Source organism: Cryptotermes secundus, unplaced genomic scaffold (assembly GCF_002891405.2).
Source record: "Cryptotermes secundus unplaced genomic scaffold, Csec_1.0 scaffold932, whole genome shotgun sequence".
NCBI lineage: Eukaryota > Metazoa > Arthropoda > Insecta > Blattodea > Kalotermitidae > Cryptotermes > Cryptotermes secundus.
Window position 1 is genome coordinate 632,539 of NW_019727409.1, and position 21,769 is coordinate 654,307.

The 21,769-nt window shown below is 43.6% G+C and overlaps 1 protein-coding gene across 7 annotated transcripts in view; it reads right to left on the reverse strand.

Moving 5' to 3' along the window:
• The window catches only part of LOC111864750 (apoptosis-stimulating of p53 protein 1), a 367,739-nt gene that overhangs the window by 128,616 nt on the left and 217,354 nt on the right, over window positions 1–21,769 (reverse strand). Inside the window, exon 2 of one of the 7 annotated variants that reach the window (XM_023852247.1) lies at window positions 2,720–3,206. The exons of the other annotated variants lie outside the window; for them this stretch is intronic. Within the exon in view, the coding sequence (XP_023708015.1) occupies window positions 2,720–3,004 (285 nt within the window). The 5' untranslated portion in view covers window positions 3,005–3,206. The remainder of the gene's footprint in view (window positions 1–2,719; window positions 3,207–21,769) is intronic. 7 annotated transcript variants of the gene reach the window in all.

Consider the following 21,769-nt stretch of genomic DNA (forward strand, 5'->3'; position numbering starts at 1 on the left):
GAACGAGAATCTTGCAACAACAAATTAAATTGTGCCTTTGCAGTTTACAACTGAGAGACGAAATCGGCGATTTGAAACTCTCAGGGCGGCGACTATGAAGGTCCACCCTCTGAAATGTGACGCGCTGTAGCCTGCTAGATAGCTACTAACGTTTCGGAAGAGCGTCCATATTCCGTTGAAGACCGAGACAGCAACGTCCTCCGAAACAATGATAACAATCTATCAGACTTTCGGAGGACCCTATTACTTACATCCTTCCTTAGCGGCCTCCGTAGTCTAGGGGTAACGTTCCCACTTCATGACTCAAGGTACGCGGGTTCAAACCCGGCGGAGGTCGTGGAATTTTTAAGGGCGGAAAAATTCAGGGAACAAGTCCTCCGGGAGGGACTTTAAGCCGTGGCTCCCGTATCGTAGATTTATGGCACGTAAAAGATCCTCATGTCTCTAGGAGACCTCTGAGCAAAATTAGGCAACTTTCCCGCCCAAGTAGTTTCCAATGCCTCCGGTAGATGGGGAAGTATCGGGTACCGCTGCCAGCCTCGCTGGTTGAACGGGGCTGATAGCGAGCACCAGTACCGGCAGGGTATGGCGACTGGTAGAATATCAAAGGGGGACGTACAATAGACTATTAGTCGGGGTGCATGGGGAAACCCACCCCCTCCAATAATAATAATAATAATAATAATAAAATACATCTTTCCTCGAAGAAGGAGATTCCTAGGGAGCGTTGATAACTACTCTAATATACACGGCGTCACATCCCAGAACACAGTAATCTTAATTTATTTTTCCATTCCCACGGACTATGTAGAGAGTAACGAGAGATTACGCCTTACCTGTTCGAGCTAGCGACACCAACAACCATATTATGGGATTACGCATGTAAGAAATCGTTTAGCAAACTTTTGTCATGGTAATTAATGTTAGGCATATACAGAAAAACTTGATTATTACAGAATCACATGAGACTGCGTATTTCCATATTCGAGACAGGGTTCTGCTTAACACGAATTATATCCCCTAGACAAGAAGATAGTTCGACAGTAGAAGTACATGTCCCATTTACGACCTCTATGTATAGAGTTGCAGTGATTCTTATGAAGATCATCAGTCCATAAATTCATGTACACCACACACTTATTGAATACTTCGAACTTTCGTTTCTTTCTCTTTCTGGCTTTCTTCAGTAACTTACTGAACTGCTGTAGGCCCTACACAGATTTCGAGCTTAATTCTTTCCCATTTGTGAAAGAAGTGTTCCTTCGCAGATAAATTCCGGAAAACACAATACTAAACAAAATTTTATAAACCGAAAAAAGCAACTATTCATACATTTTCAAAACACATGAAGAAAATCAAGCGAGCTTATGAGACTGTCATACCGCAAGTGGCCCCATTTGAAATTTTGAACTGACAAGATTTCAAGAAATTTGACTGAATTTTGCCATTGAAGGAAACTCCAACAATGTATCTTATTTCCTACAATCAATGATAATAACGTAGCGAAGGCGCGAATTTTTTATGGGAGAACGCAAACAGTGATCATTATTTAGGGCTCTGAAATGTTGCAAGGTACTTTTCCGTAGGAGATCAAATAACAAAACAACGGGTGCATAAAAATTACATTTAGTTTTCGATAATTAATAAAGCTTTAGCGTTGAGCTTGTGAAATCTAGCAGATATACCGTAAAAATACCTAGAACACCTGCGTAAATTATTGTTTATAAATGAACTATTACAAACATTGCACCCTTTCGAAACTTTGATGTTATGTCCGACAAATTTAACGTAGAGTTAACGTGCATCTAAAGTGGCCCATACACGTACGAGTCTGGCTCGGCGAGCTTGACTCGGGAGCAGGGCTCGAATTAATTCGTCCACGAACGCATGAGCTGACTCCCAACTTTGCGACCATCACACAGACGAGTTTGGCTCACTGGAACCCGAGCCGAGTCGGACTCGCGAGCCAGACACGTACGTATAAGATCCCCTTAAGTAACAAGCTCTCCATAAATACAAAATAGCATTAATCATAGTATCTGTAGTACTACAAGCATGTGCAATAGTTAAGTTGGGTTTACGGATTTTGCTCCAATGTCCTTGTCCTGCTGTGTTTTCGTGTTAAACATTTTTCATTGCTAGTGGGGTGGGACTAAGTCCCTTGTACTGCGGCCACTTCTGGCCTATTGTACCAGCCCCAGATGATAGGTGAGGGTGACTGTGGAGCAATTGGTGGCATGAAGATTGGCAGGGGAAACCGAAGTGCTCGGAGAAAACCTGCCCCATCGCCACTTTGTCCAGCGCAAATCCCACTTGACCAGACCCGGGATCGAACCCGGGCAGCCGCGGTGGGAAGCCAGTGACTAACTGCTTGAGCTATGGAGCGGCCATTCTCTTAATACAGAGTTCTCTATACCGTTGAGAGCGGAATATAAGTACATGGATACAGAGCTAATTCTAATTTTATGACGTTTACTAAAGGATCATTACAGAAGAGCACGTGGACTTTGGTAAGGGGAGAGCCTGCTACCAAACATAGGTTGAAATTACTTTCTATTAAAATTATTCTATTCTATTAAAAAAATATAGGGATATCTGTACCAACTTGCAGGTAGTGGAAATCTACCCTAGGGGATGTTTTGAGGGCATGCCATTGAGTTCTAGGCCACATACCAACACTTGATACATGAGATGAAACACTGAACACTGTGCACCTCACCTGTACATCGGAAGAGTTGTCTTCACTTTCTTTGGGATCAGGGGTTGCCAGTTCATTCTCCGTAACTTGAGGAGTGGTGACAACAATGCTGTTCGCGACGGTAGCGCTACTGGTGGTGGCGGGAGGTGACCGTCGGCTTGGCAAATGCGTGGTGGGCACCGGCAGAGAAGCGAATGACGGACCTTCAGTAATCCCCCGTCTACTGGGCGTCTTTATTTTCGTGCCTCCCACACTAGACGCCGAGAAGAGGCGAGTATCCGGCGGCGTACACACACACGCAAGCATTGTTCTCACTTCGACAGACGCCGATCTGCTATTCGTAAGATATGTAGTTAGTGTCCTGGCTTCTAACCCGTTACACAGTTTCTCGCTGGTCGTTCGGCGACAATCCCGGAAATATCATCATAGTCACAAGGGGTCGTGAATCTGGAGTCTTCCATTTCAACCTGTCGCTCACCCTCAGCTCCAAGACAAGAGTTATGTAGCTCTAAAATTTTAGAAACAAAACTATTGTAGGGTAAAAATTATTAATTTCGTTAGTTTCTTCAGTTTCTTAGCTGGGATTCACAGGTGATCCCACTTGTTTAAGGCGCCTAGAACACGGCTTTCCCAAGCGCCCCCTTCCTTCAGGGTTTCCCAATAACATGAATATCGTATTTCCCGCATATTAGCTGGAAGACTAGCAAATTTAATCTTCATTATTTGATCCCATACCAGTACTGACGAACAGTACTACCACCGTCCTCTCCTTCTAACTCATATGCTGGCTGGCTCAATAGAATAACTGACTCCTCTCGGGCAATAACCTAAGCAAGCGGAAACAGATCGTCACAAGCTAATCCTCCATTCCTGTCACAACATTTTTCCTGTTCTAAAAGTTTCTGACGAAGGTACAATAATACAAACTACTGTGTTTCTGGACATTATCTATTTCGTCTTTTTTATTTAAAATAACGTTTCGGATACTGGATTCTGTCACCGTCTTCAGATTAATCCTACTTAGTTGCGCTCAATCGATACAGCTAGTTCGTACCTCCGTACACCTGCACCAACATAAGATGGGGTATACAATCCAAGCACAGCACAAGCCAGGTGCGAGAGTTAACACAAACATTACAAACTTTAAATAAACCACACATGAGGCCTGGAACCAGACTACTACCAGAATATATGTCATCACAAGTGAAATAAATTCTCTATATAATACCAACACAAAAACACAAATTTTCTCGTTTAATTGGACGGAGTTGTAGTTTCCTGACTTTTGCTGCGATGATGGGAGTCAACATGGAAGAGATGTCCAAGCTGGGTTAACTGATCCGATGACCTGCCAGAGACATGTGGGCGGATTCCCTGTATTTCCTGTATGTGGTGTTTCGTTCCATAAGGCAAGACCTTCGCGTCTTCCAACATTTTTTTCACCTTCTTCGTACGCATGTTGCCCTAATTTTTATTTTCCAAAAACACCTTGTGACAGGTTATACTGTGCTCCTTAATGCGTACTTCTGAGGTCTGCTTCTTTCGCCAATATATAACATCTGATACATCACATGGGATATTGCACATACACTGCTTCGTCTGCTGGGAATCTCTAACCAGTCCAGTTTCCATCAATATCTCTCCGAGTGTATGTTTAGTTCTGAAAACGGCCACGACATTGAAACGGTTTATAATGCGTTTGAATTTCTCGGAGTTACTTTAAACATATGGGATAATGACAGTGCCCTAAATATTGTATCTGAAGGAGGACGATTGCCTCTCGATGGCTTCATTATGGAGTCAACGAATACATGTGGACATTCGTTAAGCATTAAATAATGTCTTATTTCTTAATTTCGTCGTTGAAATCCTTCTGATCCTGAAATATGACCTTGACTCAACTGACGTGAAAAGGGGCGTCGTTAATAGTTTCACCAGTGGAAGCCGTCATCTTCTATTACCCTACCGAAGATAAACTGTGGCAGGTACACGTCAAGACACAAATTTACGTCTCCAGAAAACTACGAATTTTCATCCTGCGGTGACTCTGCCCCACTTCCGGTCACTCAAACTGGATGCAAGACAAGGTAACTGTCCTCTATTCAGAAATAATAAACTTTCGTAATACGAAAAGGCCAAGCTATCCATGTAAGAGGCGGCGGACGCCCATAGGGTTCTGAGAGATCGAGGCTCTCACATCTTCTAGACAATCAGCTCAAAGATGGCGGTGAGGTTGTCAGCCTTACGCGCCCGCCGCCCTTTACCCCTCACGAAGATTCCTGGTTCATTTCTGTCAGAGGCTGAGTATATCCCAGGACCATAGTGCGGCTGGAAGGATTTGGTTAATTGAAAAATCCAATGACCTGAGCGAGAATCGAACCCGTGACCTTCCGGGCTTGTAGCATAGTGCCTCAACAAACTACGTTACCGCATGCCCCAGAAACATGTCGTAACTTGTGAATAAATCAGACATTCCTGAAGACGTGACTAAAGCGAAGAGTGATGGCCGGGCCATATCTCAAGCGGTTAGTCGATGGCTTCCCACCGCGGCGGCCCGGGTTCGATCCCGGGGTCTGGTCAAGTGGGATTTGTGGTGGACAAAGTGGCGCAGAGGCAGGTTTTCTCCGAGTACTTCGGTTTCCCCTGCCAATTTTCATTCCACCAATTGCTCCACAATCTCCCTCCCTCACCTATAATCTGGGGCTGGTACAATAGGCCAGAAGTGGCCGCAGTACAAGGGACTTTGTCCCACACCACTAGCAATAAAAAAAAAGCGAAGAGTGAGTGTTCAATAAGCAAATGTAACAAGGTTGTGCTACTTTAGTATAAAGTATGAAGTTCTCATTATTTAATTTCCTCTCTTATCTGGCTATTTTCCCTTTCCTGTCGCCAAATTGTAAGAAAAGGAACTAAGAAGTCATTAACACATACACGTGAGCTAATTATTAAACTTACACATCAGACCTGAAGGTGGAGACGGAATGTTCCTTCGAAACGTCGACATCCGCCTAGAAACCTATGTGGTGTCACACCCCAAATGCCCACAATCCGAATAATTACCGCCGTAAAATCTAGGAAGCTATGAACACATTTTGGTTGGGACTTTAAAACACAAACGTCATAAGTACTTGTTAAATCAGCGTTCCGCTCCTACAGTGCTTACGGAGCAAAATCAAGCGCGCACGCTCCGAGGAGCAGATGAAACGAAATAAGCGGAAAGATTCACTGCAGTTTCGTTCTGCCCTATTCATGTTTTCCGAGTGTCTCTTTGAGAGTTTGCATCCCTGTTATCTTGACGTTTGCTTATTGAAGATACACGTCTACTGTTGACAAATCTAATAAACAGTGCAGAATTTACCTGCACACAGGAATAACACAATTTTCCTCGTACCGTTTGTCTTCTTCTTCTTCTTCTTATTATTATTATTATTATTTATTATTATCATTTATTAGCTTGTTTGTTTACTTTTCTTCATAAATTACCTGTAACTTATTTTTGACTGATAATGTGTTTGTCTAATGTTTGTAAAATTTACAAGTAGTTACTTTCATCTACAATGTGCTAAGTCTGTAATTGGCCTTGCGGCTGTTGACTTGGCACATAAATAATAAAGAATTGAATTGAATTGAATTGAATTATTATTCGGCCTTTATGAATTAGACCCTTTGGCCTTTTTCGATTCAGACCTAATTTGTCGAAGTACGAATACTTAGGTGAGCCGGAATAGCGCAGTCGGTATAACTACTGGCTACGGGCTGGGCGGCTAAGAGGTCGGAGTTTGAGACCCGCTAGGGGCAAGATTTTTTCCTCTCCACGTCGTCCATACCGGTTCTTCGATCCATCGAGCCTCCATCCAACGGGTACCGGCGCCTATTTCCCAGGGGAGAAAAGCGACCGGGGCGTGAAACTGACCAGTCACTTCCTAGTGCCGAGGTCAAGGATATGTGGATCTATAAATTCACTCCCCTATACGTCTTCGTGGAGTGGTGTTCAATTAGTTAAGCACAGAGACATCTTTTTAGTTTACGAATACTTTAAGACATTTAGCAGGACTCCTTTTTCCGGGGATCTGCTCATCTCACTGGGACAACACATTCATATAAAACACGCGGACATGCATACGACGTACATGCCACGAGTGAAATTCAGATCCTAATGTTCGAGCGATTGGAAACATTTCGGGCCTCAGACAACGCAGCCGCTGTGTACTGTATTTCGCCATAAAAAGATTGTTACAAACAGAACATTATAGCCTTCAATGAAACTGGTATTCATATACAATCTCCTATAAAAATTTGACGTGCTCCACATAAAATGAAAGCTTTTTTAACACCGATTCGAAGCAAGAATAAAATTCGCTGAGAAATTTTCAGTGTATAAAACGTGTATTAAATTTCATCAACTGAGACGAAACGCACGGCCGGACGGGCACAGCCTCCATGCATTCATTTCATGCAATTCGTGAAAAGTACGTACTAAAATATGAAAGGATCCCGAGTAGATCTCAAAACAAGAGACCAGCAAGAGCGAACGGCGCACTGAATATAGTCCAATTAAACTGTAAATGCAATTAGCTGGAAGCGCTCAATCTGGGGGACATTACGTGAGAAAGGAGGCCTCGCCAAAGCAACCCAGTCACATACAAGATGTTCCTATCTAAACAAAAGCTCTCACAAGCAGCACACGATGGATACTGGAATCCAGAGAACGCAGAGACTTGCACAGCGGCTCAAGGATGTCACTTCGAACATTTCCTCTAAAAAATGCTACACTTTACCACAACAGTTGCCAAGGCAAACAAAAGAAAAAAACACTTCAGTTTATTTTGCATCTACAGTCCGTTAATTGGGGAAAATATAGCAACGAAAAAGTTTTAGGCAGAACTGCAAACGGTTTTATTCATGCTCCATTTGCCTACGCCTTTTGGAACAGCCTATATATATGATACCACTCCATCGTCTTTCATGAGTAGACTAACCCTCGAAGTGCCAGTCTGATTTGCAAGGAATCGGCCCAGATTCGACACCCGGCAGTGCTACTCCATTGCACTCCCATCCACTCGACCAGAGAATACTTGAACGCAAAGATAAATTATTCGCCTACATACGGTATCGATAAATGAAAAGGTGAGATAACTTCTTAAACTAGCCCATTCTCGCCTGCGTAACCCTTTAAAGCCCAGTGCTTACTATACGGGCCGATCACAGTAGTAGCGCGGTCTAAGGCACGAACCGTCTTCACCCGCTCGAACATTGGGATCGTGGATTCGAATACCACTCGAGGCATGGATGTCTGTGTGCGTTTATTATAATAAACACATAATTATGTGTTCGTCTTGTTCTGTGTGTCGGTAGCAGCCTTGGGATGAGCTGATCCCCCGTCCAAGGAGCCCTACCGACTGTGTATAGATTAAGAAACTGAAGAAGCGGCCAGGGTCCACAAGGGCTGTAGAGCCATAGATAGATTACTATATGAACCACCTTCTTTAACATATCGAAACTCCGCATTCGGCCCAAAAGGATGTAGTTCTCTGTTCCGTATGATTCTCGCAATAAACAGCGACTGTTTTCCTGGTTCTTGTAACAGAGATGTAATGTGTTTCCTGTGAGGTACTTATACATCGTGTAGAGGAAATTCAGTCTCTAAGGGTTAATCAAGTTCATGGAGGTAGGCCTAGGTCCACTGGGGCGGTAGTGCCAAGAAAAAAAAAAGTGTTAATCTCAAAATTAACTGCACCCAAACATTCGTAATAAGATTGCTTATTTGAAACAGCAATGATAATAACTGTCTCATGAACATATTTTCCTGTTCGTCATTGTTCTGTAGTTTACCGCCGTCACGCGGCATAGTGATCACATGACGCATTTAATTAGTGCTATTGAAATTAGGACAAAAATTATCGAAAACGAAAACTGATACCTGGGAACTTAAATGTCGTAAATGTAACACTTTATTGGTAGTTCTTGTCCCCCTTCTTTCACAATACATGTTTCGGCCGCAACCGGCCATCATCAGGTGTATTTCACTTCACGTAAATGTCACACTGCACTCAATATTAACAGATAAACTACAGATTTACAATTGTTCATTGCTCTCTCGTCAACCGGCACCCGATAACAACTCCCCTTGTCGATTTTGTCATTTAAGTTTAAAATCTTTATTAATATTGACACGTATTAATGCAAAAGTATTAAAGAAAAGCAGTGGTACGCACAGAGAGAACGTGAACAAAATAACACGCGAGCTGTGCTGAAAGCAAGAGGTAGTCGCTGCAGCACATATAAGCATAGAACAGGTATCTCTGTGATTTTGATTTTAAATCTAAATTTAAATTTTACACATTAGAGGTAAATTGAGAATTTAACATTTTATACTAATCGACGGCCGGTCACGGTAGCCGAGCGGTCTAAGGCATGTACTGTCTTCAGTCGCTTGAAAACCGGGATCGTGGGTTCGAATCCCACTCAGGGCATGGATGTTCAGTTTGTGTGTGTGCGATTTTCTGTGTTTGTGTATAGGTAGAGGCCTTGCGACAAGCTGATCACCCGCCCAAGGAGTCCTACCGAATGTGTAAGATCTAGAAAAGCCGAAGTGAACGGAGTTCATGGAGGTAGGCCTAGGTCCACTGGGGCTGTAGTGCCAAGGGGAAAAAAAACCAATCAACGTGTGAATATTAATAAAGATTTTAAACAAAACTGACAAAACCGACAACGAGAGTTCTGGAACATCGGGTGCCGATTGACGACAGGCAATGAACAGTTGTAAATCTGGAGTTTAAATGTTAATATTGAGTGCAGTGTGACAGCTACGTGAAGTGAAATACACTTGATGATGGCCGGTTGCGGCAGAAACATGTAGTGTGAAAAAAGGGGGGACAAGAACTACAATAAAGTGTTGCATTTACGACGGCGTTTATCTTATACATATAGAAGTGTGGAATGTAACAGGATGCTTAAATGTAATACTTTAATGACACATAATGGACAACAGTTTGAAGACATCAATATGGAGGTATGTTTGGCACTCCCTGTTGAAAACTGCGGTTTATGAAAGAGTTTGTTTATTTTTAAACTCAGATCGCTCTTTGCTCTCAAGAGACCTTCCGCGTTCTCCTTAACATTCAGACTTGCTGCTGAATTGAAGCTCGGCTGCATCTCGAGTTGCGTTTACGGAAAGGAAATTCATACCAGGAAGAGAAGAGCATTAATTCTTGAGCACATTGCGTTTCCTAGGCTTCAAAATAACAGCTTGGGAATCATTCTGTAACATCTTTATTATGTCCGCATGTTCAGAAATATAATTCCAGCAAAATCGTCCCTCTGAGCCGCTTATCTCCCGAGATATTGAAATAGGAACGCAAAGAAACGCCGTTACAGACGAAGAGCTAGGAGTGGGAACCACTAAACGAGAGGATTTATAGGGCTATTATAAACGCAGACCATGTCGACCTCCTCCCACATACTAATATTCTGCCGCATGTAGCTTCCGTGGTTGATAATATCAGCACAAAATAAAAACACCGCAAACACAAAACATATAACTTATATAGGCCTATATACTTAGGAAAATATATTTAGCAATTTCACACAGGCCCCTCAGGGAGATTAGAGCTCATGTGAAACGTTTTTATGCAGTCTCTGTACCAAATATGGGAAGACGAAGTCAGAGTATTCTTCATTTAAAGTTATTAATTTACGGATAAAAATGTGAAATTGTCTCTGTATTTAATTAATTAAGCACTATGCTATGAAGACGTATGGGGGTGCGGACGTACAGATCCACCTACTCATGACGTCGGCACTAGTTGGAAGGTGAGCTATCAGCTTCACGCCCCGGCTCCTAGAACCAATTGGGTATGAGACTGGGTGGGTACTAGAACAGGTTTGGACGACGTGAAGAGGAGAAAAATCTTTCCTCAACCGGGACTCGAACTCCAACCCCTCAGCCGTCCAGCCCGTAGCCAGACTCTATACACCAACTGCACTATCCAGGCTCCCATTAATGTAAGGATATGATTAAGTTAATACAAAATTAACGAAGGAACATAATCAGACTCTGACTGGCCCTTCCTTAAACCAGAAGTATATCGGCAGAAACAGATGCAGGAACGTTGAACTGTTAATTCCCCTATCGGAAGTTGAACTGTCCAGGCAGAAGCTATAGGAGTGGTCGTGTCCTTCTGAGGGAATCGTATGTCTGCCAAAGATCTTCACGGATTTCGGTAACTATGCTACTGACAGCCTAAACTAAAAGTTAGGGGGCGAATTTACTTTGGTTCGTACCACTACGGTCAAACTTGACATGAAAACATGTATCAGTTTAGCTTTACAATGTGTTTCGCCGTCGGAAGGTGATGCAGTAGGCAATATCGAGTAAATATGCATCTTTTTTTTATGGCTAGTGGGGGGGGACTAAGTCCCTTGTACTGCGGCCACTTCCGGCCTATTGTACCAGCCCCAGATGATAAGTGAGGGTGACTGTGGAGCAATTGGTGGAATGAACATTGGCAGGGAAAACCTAAGTACTCGGAGAAAACCTGCCCCAGCGCCACTTTGTCCACCAAAAATCCCACTTGACCAGACCCGGGATCCAACCCGGGCCGCCGCGATGGGAAGCCAGCGAATAACTGCTTGAGCTATGGCGTGGCCTAATATATGTACATCAATACAGCATACAAGTAGGTCCTGCGGAGCTACTACATATATAGTTTCGATACTGACAGCGTAGTTCAGCACCCAACCTGTAAAAGACACTGGTATCTTACTGCTGAGGAACTACGGCTGTCTTAAGATGTGTAAACAAGAAATACGAATGTAAGATTTCTTTAAGCGTTTGTTATGAAGAGTTCTATCAACTGCGATACAATAACGTCTAGGTTGTTAAACATCAACAGACGTTTCGGAGGAAAACGTCGTACCTATTTTCATGGTCGAATAATAAGCCAATCACAGCATGAAGCAGGTAGAGCTTGCTGCCTGCTTCATGCTGGTATCTTGCTTGACTTATTCTTCGATTATGAAGAAGAGATATCCTCCGAAACGTCTGCTGATTTTCAACGGATTACTCGGTGTTATAACTCTTCAATAAATGCGTAAAAGGTAAAGCTATCTCTGTAACAGGCCACGAAGGCCCACAGGGTTGTGAGACGTCTAGGCTCCCGCATTGTCTCTAGACAGTAGGCGGCAAGGTTATCAGCCTCACGCGCGGGCCGCTTTTACAACCAGAAAAATTCCTGGTACTCATTTCTGTTAGAGGCCGAGCCGACACGAGGGCCATAGTGCAGCTGGAAAAAATAGGTAAACTGAAAATAAAAATCGGATAACCTAATCGGGAATCGAACCCGCAACCTTCCGGCTTGTAGCATAGTGCCTCAACCAACTACGCTACCGCGTGGCCCCTTCAACAAATACGCACTTTTGTGAAAGTTAACAGATGGCAACAATGGTAAAGGTTTCGGTTAAGGTCTGTGAAATTCGATAGATGACAAGAGGGTAGCCAGTTTCAGCTGAACTGCAGCCACTACCCAGTCTCAGTCGTTTCTTGCATCACTTGCTTCTGATCTGTACCAAGAGGAGTGAAACGTGACACTGAGTTGTGGTATGATCAAAATCGTTTCGACTTTGTGCGTGTTCTCGCAAAATGACTCAATATTTCGCTCCGAGTGAATGCCACGGTAGGCGTTACATTTATGGACTCTGCGATGGTAAGAGCGGGCGGCAGTTGAATGTCGTATTTTCTGAACAGTCGAATCCCAACAGGCAGGGGTTCGATGATACACGAGATTTTACATGGCACAGGGCAGTTGTTACATGAGCGGGAAATATAAAGCACGGCGGTTCGTCGGTGGAAATGAGGGCACTTTTTTTCTTTTATTGCTAGTGGGGAGGGACTAAGTCCCTTGTACTGCGGCCACTTCTGGCTTATTGTACCAGCCCCAGATGACAGCTGAGGATGATTGTGGAGCAATTGGTGGAATGAAGATTGGCAGGGGAAACCGAAGTACTCAGAGAAAACCTGCCCCGGCGCCACTTTGTCCACCACAAATCCCACCTGACCAGACCCGGGATCGAACCGGGGCCGCCGCGGTGGGAAGCCAACGACTAAGCACTTGAACTATGGGGCGGCCATGAGATGAGGGCATACTGGACTTTGGAGATCTTTTCGACTTGGAAAATCTAAACTGTGCGTATGAACGTCCACTGCTGTGCAATGAAACTGTTTTCCATGAGGGCCGACCCGAAGTTAAATAAGAGTAAGAAACAACGAGAAAAACGTTATATGTGCGAAATATACACTTCACGAAAGGTCGAGTGTCTCTCGTCAGAGAGAATGTTACATAAGGACTAACCGCAAGAGTTCAGTTGGAGAAAACATCTCTGGTTGTGGGCCTCAAGGGGTCTGACGCCAAGACGAACTGATTGGCGGTAAACCGTCAGTCGTAAAGTAACTCTGACTCTGAGAAAGGCGTCCAGAAGACGGTACAGAAGCGGAAGGCGACTACTGAGTGCACAACAGACTAAAATACTGGGTGTTCTTTAGTTGTTTTAAGAAGCTCGTCTGTATGTTCGTTACACAAACAATAAATATATGTACAGAAGTTTAATATGTGGTTGTCTCTTCAAGTATCGACAAGCCCGCAGGGTTAAGTTGCTCCTGTGCTTAAGTAATTAAGCACCAGCCCATGAAGACATATTAAGGGATAGAGGTATAACTCCGTAATTCTTGACCTCGGTACTAGATGGAGGTGAATGGTCAGCTTCACGCCCCTGCCGCGTTTCCCCCTCGGTACCCACTGGATAGGAAGTTGGATGAACTCCAGAGCCGACCTGGACGCCGTAGAGAAGACTCTTGCTCCTTCCGGGAATCGAAAGCGGACAGCCCATGTTGCATCCTGTCACTATGCGGACTGAGCTATCAAGGTTCCCTATGCGGTCTTAGGAAAAGGAAGATGCACAAGGCCGAATAACAGGCGAGAGTACAGAATTGTGAATGCTTATACACGAGAACACCCCGAAATGATGCAGCGGGCAGTAAACTCCTGTTTAACAGGTACCTTACAGTACATCTGAAATATACCAATAATTTATCTGCGTAATATTCTTGTTTCTTTTCACCTGCGCGCATCTAGAACATCCGTCAATCCTCGGCTGTTGGAAACACAAGCAGTGTTGTATTAACGCCTTTTATGGCATTAACTTACGAAGAATGGGAGGCGAGTTGTGAAACATCCTGTGTTTGTATGCGCGCGCTCAAATAAATAAAACTTCGTCCTACAAAAGACCGACATATGATATAAAATACAGATGATTGTGATTTATTAGACCCTTGTTTGATACATTTTCCATATACAGAAAACTGATTTCTGAGTGAGATTAATTTTCAAAAAAATATTTATACCTTAGTTAGTTAGTTAGTTAGTTATTGGAGAGGGTGGGTTTCCCCATGCACTGAGACCTGTATTGGTCCATTGTGCTTCCCTCTATGATTTCTACCAGTCTCTATATCCTACCGGTACCCGTGCTTACCATCAGTCCCGCCCAGCCAGCGAGACCGGCTCTACTAGCTGAGAGGTATCTATAATGCTTCCCCCATCTACCAGAGGTATTAAAGACTGCTGTTGGGCGGGAAACGTCCGTAATTTGGCTCAGTGACCTCCTTTGGAGATATGAGGTTCTTTTACGTGCCGTAAAGCTACGACGCGGGACCCACGGCTTAAAAGTCCCTCCCGGAGGACTTGTTCCCTGAATTTTTCCGCCCTTAAATTTCGACGACCTCCGCCGGGTATTTGAACCCGCGTACTACGAGTCATGAGGTGGGAACGTTACCTCTAGATTACGGAGGCCGCTTAGATTTATACCTTAAATGAACATGACTTCTAAATAACGCAACTGGAAAGTACGAGAGTATACATTTCACACGCATTATTATCTACAATAGTAGCGTATATGGCGCTGTGACGGGGATTTGGTGCCCCTGGTTAGGTGTCGGCTTACGGGAAAGTCGTGTTCATGACAACACCGGCCCTCGTGACAATGATGCTCAATGGAATGAAAATTAAGCGGTTTTCAACAGACCCCACGAGATAAGTCAGTCTGAAAGGGAGCTCGAACAATAGCATTATCTCGACTCAATCGGTTATAGAGGAGAAAAATAAATCGACATCACTGACTTCCCGTCTGAGGTTTAAAGTTCAACTACATCTGGTATGTTCGCTCAGACATGGGCAGAAGTGAGTGGAAAATCGTACTACCGCTCATTAACATATACCACAAACACCTGATTAATGCTGTATTTCACTGACAACCTATCGGCATTTTACTTTACTCAATGGCAGTGTGTCAACTACGGACGGCAATTCATGATGAATGAAAACCGCCGAATAAAAAATATTAAAGTCTGAGCTGGGAAAACATATGGAACTAGTCGCGAGCTATTTGGTATTTTCTATGAGAGGTGAAGAGAACACGCGAAGAAAAGCTTTAAGGACAGTAAATTTATAAATATAGGTCTGTCACTAAGCAAAGTACGCGTCACCCAGCAAAACCTCTCCATTTGAATGTTTATATCAACTTAAACTAAACTATACTCTGTGGCTTTTAGTCCGCAAGCGAACCGACCGAGAGACCGCCGCCTGTCGGCGAAGTTAGTTCGAACTTTTGCGGATAGAGGGTGTCGCGTGGTCAGTGCAACGGATTCTCACGGCCGTTCATCTCGGTTTTCTAGACCGGAGCCGCTACTTCTGCATTCAAGTAGCTCTTCAATTATCCTCACGAGGCTGAGTGGCCCCCATTCCTGACCGACTACTTCTCAGAAAATCTGGTCTTCCAGAAATTTCTAACTTCCGATTCTGGGGTAGGAACCAGTCGCCGAGGCGACTTGCAAAAGATAGCTTACGTGCTGTGCGATGACGTACTGTAAATATAGAAGATCCGGGGAATCGCTTCGACACACCTGTGCCCTGTTAACTTACTTTCCGATCGTCCTTGTCCTTCGAGATTTTAGATAAAACATAATATTGCTGTAGAACAAGTTATAGATACAAAGGATGTTGAAAACTTAGGTCCCTCGTAGCAGAACTTGAAAGTTGGAGCCGTTAGAACTAAATCCCGTCAATGGAGACGATCAGGAGTCAATCCATCGGTCTCAAATTCTCACAAACTATTTCCCTAAACTACAAGAATCTTAACGTTAACCCCCACATATTCTTCCAAATAGCGTTTTCCTAGAGCATTCGCCAGAAAAATGCTCTATGTACTTCTTCTTATTCCCCAGATTTCAATTCTAATAACAGGTGACCTGTATACCTCGTTATATCAGCTGTAGGCGTACCAAGCATGCTGAAAAGCAGTAATATTTATGAGCCGGAATTTGTGGGTTCCTGTGTCGAACCTCAGTGGGAATACAAACTGTCTCTCTTCACTGAGATGTTCGGAGTGCTGCTTCGTCCGTTCAGGAGAATGTCTGCGATAGTACCTTGAAACAGACATGGGCGTCTCCTTCCCATTCCTTCCTGCTTAACAGGATTCGATTGTTCTCTCGTATTAGTTGACGCTAAGTAAAAATGCAGCGGACTGTGCAATCGCTAAACAGCTTCCTATCCATCCATCGGTAGGTAAATTCCTGAAATGCGAAGTGTTAGGGCCCATTTTATCGTCTTATATCCAAATATTTCTTTACAAAGGGCTGTAATGTAGAATGTTTCCTCGGGGTGTTCCTGTACATATAGATGAACTGGGAAAATGCGTTTATATATGTACGTGTATGTACATGCGCGGGCACATACACACACAAACAAATAAACATACAAAGAAATGAACGAACGACGTGGTGTTTGGGGAAGTAGATAACAGGTTTTCTACATAAAAATTAAAAACTTCTTAAATTTACAAAAATTCCGATTCGCCACTATCACACAAGTGAGCATCTAGGTTGGTCGTAAGCTCTTTGTTGCGAGCAGGAAGCAAACATCCTGTAATAAAAATGGGGAAGGAGAGGTGACGGTACCGAGCACAGTGGCCGCGCGGTCTAGAGCATGGACCATCTTCGATCGCTCAAATACTGGAGCTGTGGGTTCGAATCTCACTCAAGGCATGGATGTCTCTGTGCGCTTATTCTGTTTGTGCTGTTCTGTGTGTAGGCAACGGTATTGCGATGGACTGATCCCCAGTCCAAGGAGTCGTACCGACTGTGTATAGGATTGAGAAATTGGAAACGCCTCCAAGGACCACAGGGGCTATAGAGCTATTGATTAAATAGACAGACAGACAGAAATACATAGGTGACACCCTGTGGTAAAATTGGATTCGATTTCGGATCTCAGACTAATCAATAAAGTGGGCCGGGTATCAAACGGTGAGGCTATTAACGTCATTTAACAACAGATTATATCATACCTGTTCATTCGCTCACTCATTCATTCATTCATCAATGGCCCTACAGCCCTATGTTCGGCCGTGGCCTCTTCTTCAGTTTCGTAATCCTGTACATTATTCGGTAGCCCTCCTCGGACGGGGGATCAGCCCGTCGTAAGGCCGCTACCTATACACAGGACAGCAAAAACAGAATAAATGCACACACATTCATGCCCTTAGTTGGACTCGAACCCACGATCCCAGCGTTCAAGGTAGCGAAGACAGTTTATGCCTTAGACCGAACGGCCGCTGTGTTCAGCATATTGTACCTGTAACTGAAGCAATTCTTGGTCAACAGGTCATGCACACCATCGGAGAAAAAAGTTACTGATTCTGTATTTTATCTCCACGGAAGTCTAGTTACAAGGATGCGTGCTTTCAGTCTTCTTTGATATTGTCCCACACCATTTGTACGGGCGAATTCAAAGTAATGTTTTTACGGCAGAAATGAGTGCCCACGGGCGTAGTGATTATAGTGGCGACCTCGAAACGCAACGAATCTACTCTCGCTTCAACCTACAAAGAGATGACAACTTCCCTAATTTCCTGCGTTTCGACACTCCATTTATCATCAATGCGAGTTAACCCCGTCACGCTGGAACGTCACAGTCGCGTGACTAGCGCGGTTTCTTCGCGTCGTAATGTCGCCACTGATATTGTTCTGTTTTTCTCCAGTTCCAGCAAGTAAATGCTGAGATTATACCCAAAACTGGGCCATCACTTCTTTCAAAATGCATTCTAATTCACTGATCGTTGCATAATATGAGCAAATGAGTGTCGCAAAATAAACAAAGAATAGTCACAGTAAACTGAACTTATAATTTCAAGTAAATTCAGCATAGTCAACAGATTTTAGCTTTACGTTAAAGAGTCTTAAGAACTACGGTTTTTTCAACGAGGTAACGAATCTTGGCCGATCACAAGGACCGCCCAGTCTAAGTCATGAAACGTCTTCGCCCGCTCGAACGCTGGGATCGTGGGTTCGAATCCCACTCAAGGCATGGATGTCTGTGTTTATTAGGTAGCGGCCTTATGACAGGCTGATCACTCGTCTAAGGAGTCCTACCGAATGTCTAAGATCTAGTTAACCGAAGTGAAACGGAGATTTTCACGGAGGTAGGCCAAGACCCAAATTGAGGCTGTAGCGCCAAAGGAAGGAAAAAAGTGCATCCTCTGACCAATCTAAGGAACCTCATTGCAGCGGATTATATATATTTTGTAGGCTTCTCTTCGTTAATATTCACTTCCATACATAAATGTCTCACTTTTTAATAGATTTGTATCTACAATAAACGAAATCAAAGCCAAAACATAGAGGGCAATGCATTCCAAAAATAAATACAGTATTCCGTTGGAAGGGTTTTCAATTTCTCCACAGAGCACAGCTTCAGAAAGGGGGAAAAAAACCAACGCAGATCCTACTGAAACAAGTTACGTAATGTATCTATTTCGTGATCTGAGGCAACTGTTTGATAGACAAAGTCTATCGTTGTGGTATGTGGACGTGACAGTGGTTATTACTGTCGAACACCGCCGCTGAATTGTTTAAATTACAATAAAATTACTCTGGGGATATCCAATTATAACGAGCGTTACAGTTATTTAAAACAATACCCATTCCCATCAAAAAGCAATTCGTTAACACTATAGTATGTCGTACAAATGGCATTGCTCGTATTGCGGTTTATAGACGGACATTAAATGCAAAGATAGCAGGTATATGGGAAGTTTCATGATGCCTCCCACGAATCCGAACCAACAGTCATACGCAAAACACGAAACACATTGCAATTTAAAAATTTTCTGTCTAACTCGGACGCTATTATCTGGACTGGCAATCAATTTCACGTTAGGATTAAGAAACCATGTGCAAAGGAAGAGCACGAAATCCTGACGAGGAGCACGGTGAAAATCCTATTTGTGGAAGAGGAAGAAAAGGGAGATTAAAATAAGGAAGATTAAAAGAAGATCGTGGTGGTGGAGGAGAAGCAGCGGAAAGAAAAGAGGAAAAGGACAAGAAATAATACGAACAGAATAGTGACGGCGCCTACAACTACACACATAATTAGTTCTCAGTGTGTTTCTTTCCAGATTTCCCGTGTTTGCTCAACTCTTGACGATTGCTTCTCAGGATTCGTAAGCCGCTTTGAGCGTACCGGAGAGAGGGCACGGTAGCCAAGATCCCGAACTGGGTATATTACGTTAGTGGGCAGTACGCAGTGACGGGGAGTCGACGTGAGATTCACACCTCTGGCGTAGCGCTGCCACGGTCTACGACCTCAGGCCCATAATGTCGCGGCCAGCCGGTGAGGTAAAAAAAAATAATGTCTAACATCATTTGACGATGGTGTATAAACTGTGCAAATTAATAAGAGGTACAGTTAATTAAACGTACGGATGACATTTATTACCGCGTTGGAAGAAAGCGCCACCCATCAAAATGCCGAAGAAAAATGCGGCAACCAGTTATGACAGCGGGGCCCTCGGCAGTCAAACCATGTGTTTGTACTCAGACACTGTGCGTACTTCATGATGGACACAAGAAGGTGTGGGAAGAACTTTCCTTTCCTTTGACGCGACACGGACCGCATATAAAACGACGCGTACAACAATTCTTCTACTGTTGCGTGGGTATTTATTGCTGCGGTAATAATTTTGCCGAGCCGTTGCCTAGTAACGATAGGAAGGATACACGTACAGGAACAAAGACTGATGTGAGGGATTTATGAAGTACGCCGCAGAGATGAGCTCAGGTGCCATGATATACATACCAAATTTAATAAAAATTGGTTCAGCCATTCAAAAGTTCATACACTGACACAGCCAGGAAGGAGATCGCATAAGCCTACTTCGGGAAAGTACGCTAATAACAATTATCATGAAGATGTCGCCATTTAGTGGAAACTAATGGCTGAAGAACAGTCATTATTTAACACGAAGGGCCATGAGATGACACTTGTAGCTGCAAACAGATGGATCTCGAGAGCTCAGTGACCAGCATGTCTTGCCCGGGCTCGGCTGGTGGAGTTATACACATTTTTTTCTGGAACTGCTACCAGAAATGTCACTGCAAGTCGTCAACTCATCGCCAGAGAACAGCAAAAGAAAAGCAATAAAGTGGAGGAAAGTAACATTCCTTTCACTGTCAGAGAACGAGGAATTTGTATCCTCAATCGCAAACACTGGAAACGCCGATTCCACTGCGAAATACGGATAACAAATTTACACCGAGAAATGCAAAGGACTAAGGAGATATAGACTACCATTTTGTCTCTTAGCTTAAGGCCGCTATTTTTTTCTTAAAATTTGTGGGCAGGAGCTGCGGAAAAAATATGTAAACCCTGCCATAACATGCCTTGGAACCGAGACTCGAATCCGGTACCTTCAAAATGCGAAAGAGGGGTGGAATGAGATCCAGAGGGACTCGTCCCTCGTCCTCAGGTAACATGGTAACGTAACACAGTCTCGCTGTAAGTCCTCCATGTTACCAGTGCGCCTAACACCGGCTCCTCACGGACACGCCCTGTATGTTAGTGTATATGCCTCCCTTTGTGTCCTTTTCCTGCATCCTTTGTCGGATACTGAAAAAAGAGCTCTTATAGAGCTTGAACATGTATACAAATGGCTTTAGGTTATGAGCCAATTGCGATTGCCGTATTATTTAACGGCTTAATTAAACCGTCAAAAGCGTTTCTAATTTACCAATCATGAAATAATAAAAAAGCAAATGTTCCCACAAAAAATATGCAAACCAACTCCCTGGATAAGAGACCTTCTGAAAATTCCTTGCTGCTCGTTTGAGGCCATGTTTATTTAAGTACGAGGCACGAACAGTAGCAGGCTACACGCGTTATAGCCCTACGGGTCGAATGAGAAATATGGCAACTCTTATGAATATCGACCTCAATATCAGGATTAAGACGCTGTCCTAGTATGCGGTTTTCTGTTATGTTAAGATGCCGTTGTTTCCAAGGAAGAAACGAGAAAAGCCACGAAAACCTCGATCATGCAATCCTACTTCGGAACCGAAATTCGACAAGAAAAAGCAACAGTAGCTATAAAACCGTGATGCTTAGACCGCATCCAAAGTCAAGCCAACCAGTCATAAATATTCACGCCACAGGATGTTATCCCGAGCCAGGCAAATCAATCTCACATCTCCGGAGCGTATTTATTCATGGTACATTTTAATATTGCCTTCTCTTTTACGCTACTCACTCAAGAGTCTCTCTCATTAATGCCTTCAACGAATATTTCGTATGCTTTCTTTTGTACTGCTTATCCATGTTTATCCCCAACATCGCAGCCCTTATTCAGTCACAAAAAAAAATACATTTGTAAGCACAATTTTCTGCACCCCCATGCGTCTAATGTAATACAGAAATATACGCAACATACACACATTTCGTGTAATAAAAGACTTTTAATCACACAAATATAATAATTTCATTTATGTTTAAAATCAACATAAATAATGCAATACTGTGGGTTGGCTGGTGTCGGAGTTCGAGGACTGGTAGGGTCAAGAATTGTCCCTTCTCCACGTCGTACAGACCGGCTCTGGGGTTCACCAAACCTCCTACCCAATGGGTACGGGGACTCCTTTCCCCGGAGGTAAAGCGACGGCAGCGCGAAGCTCAACACTCACCTCCAGCTAGT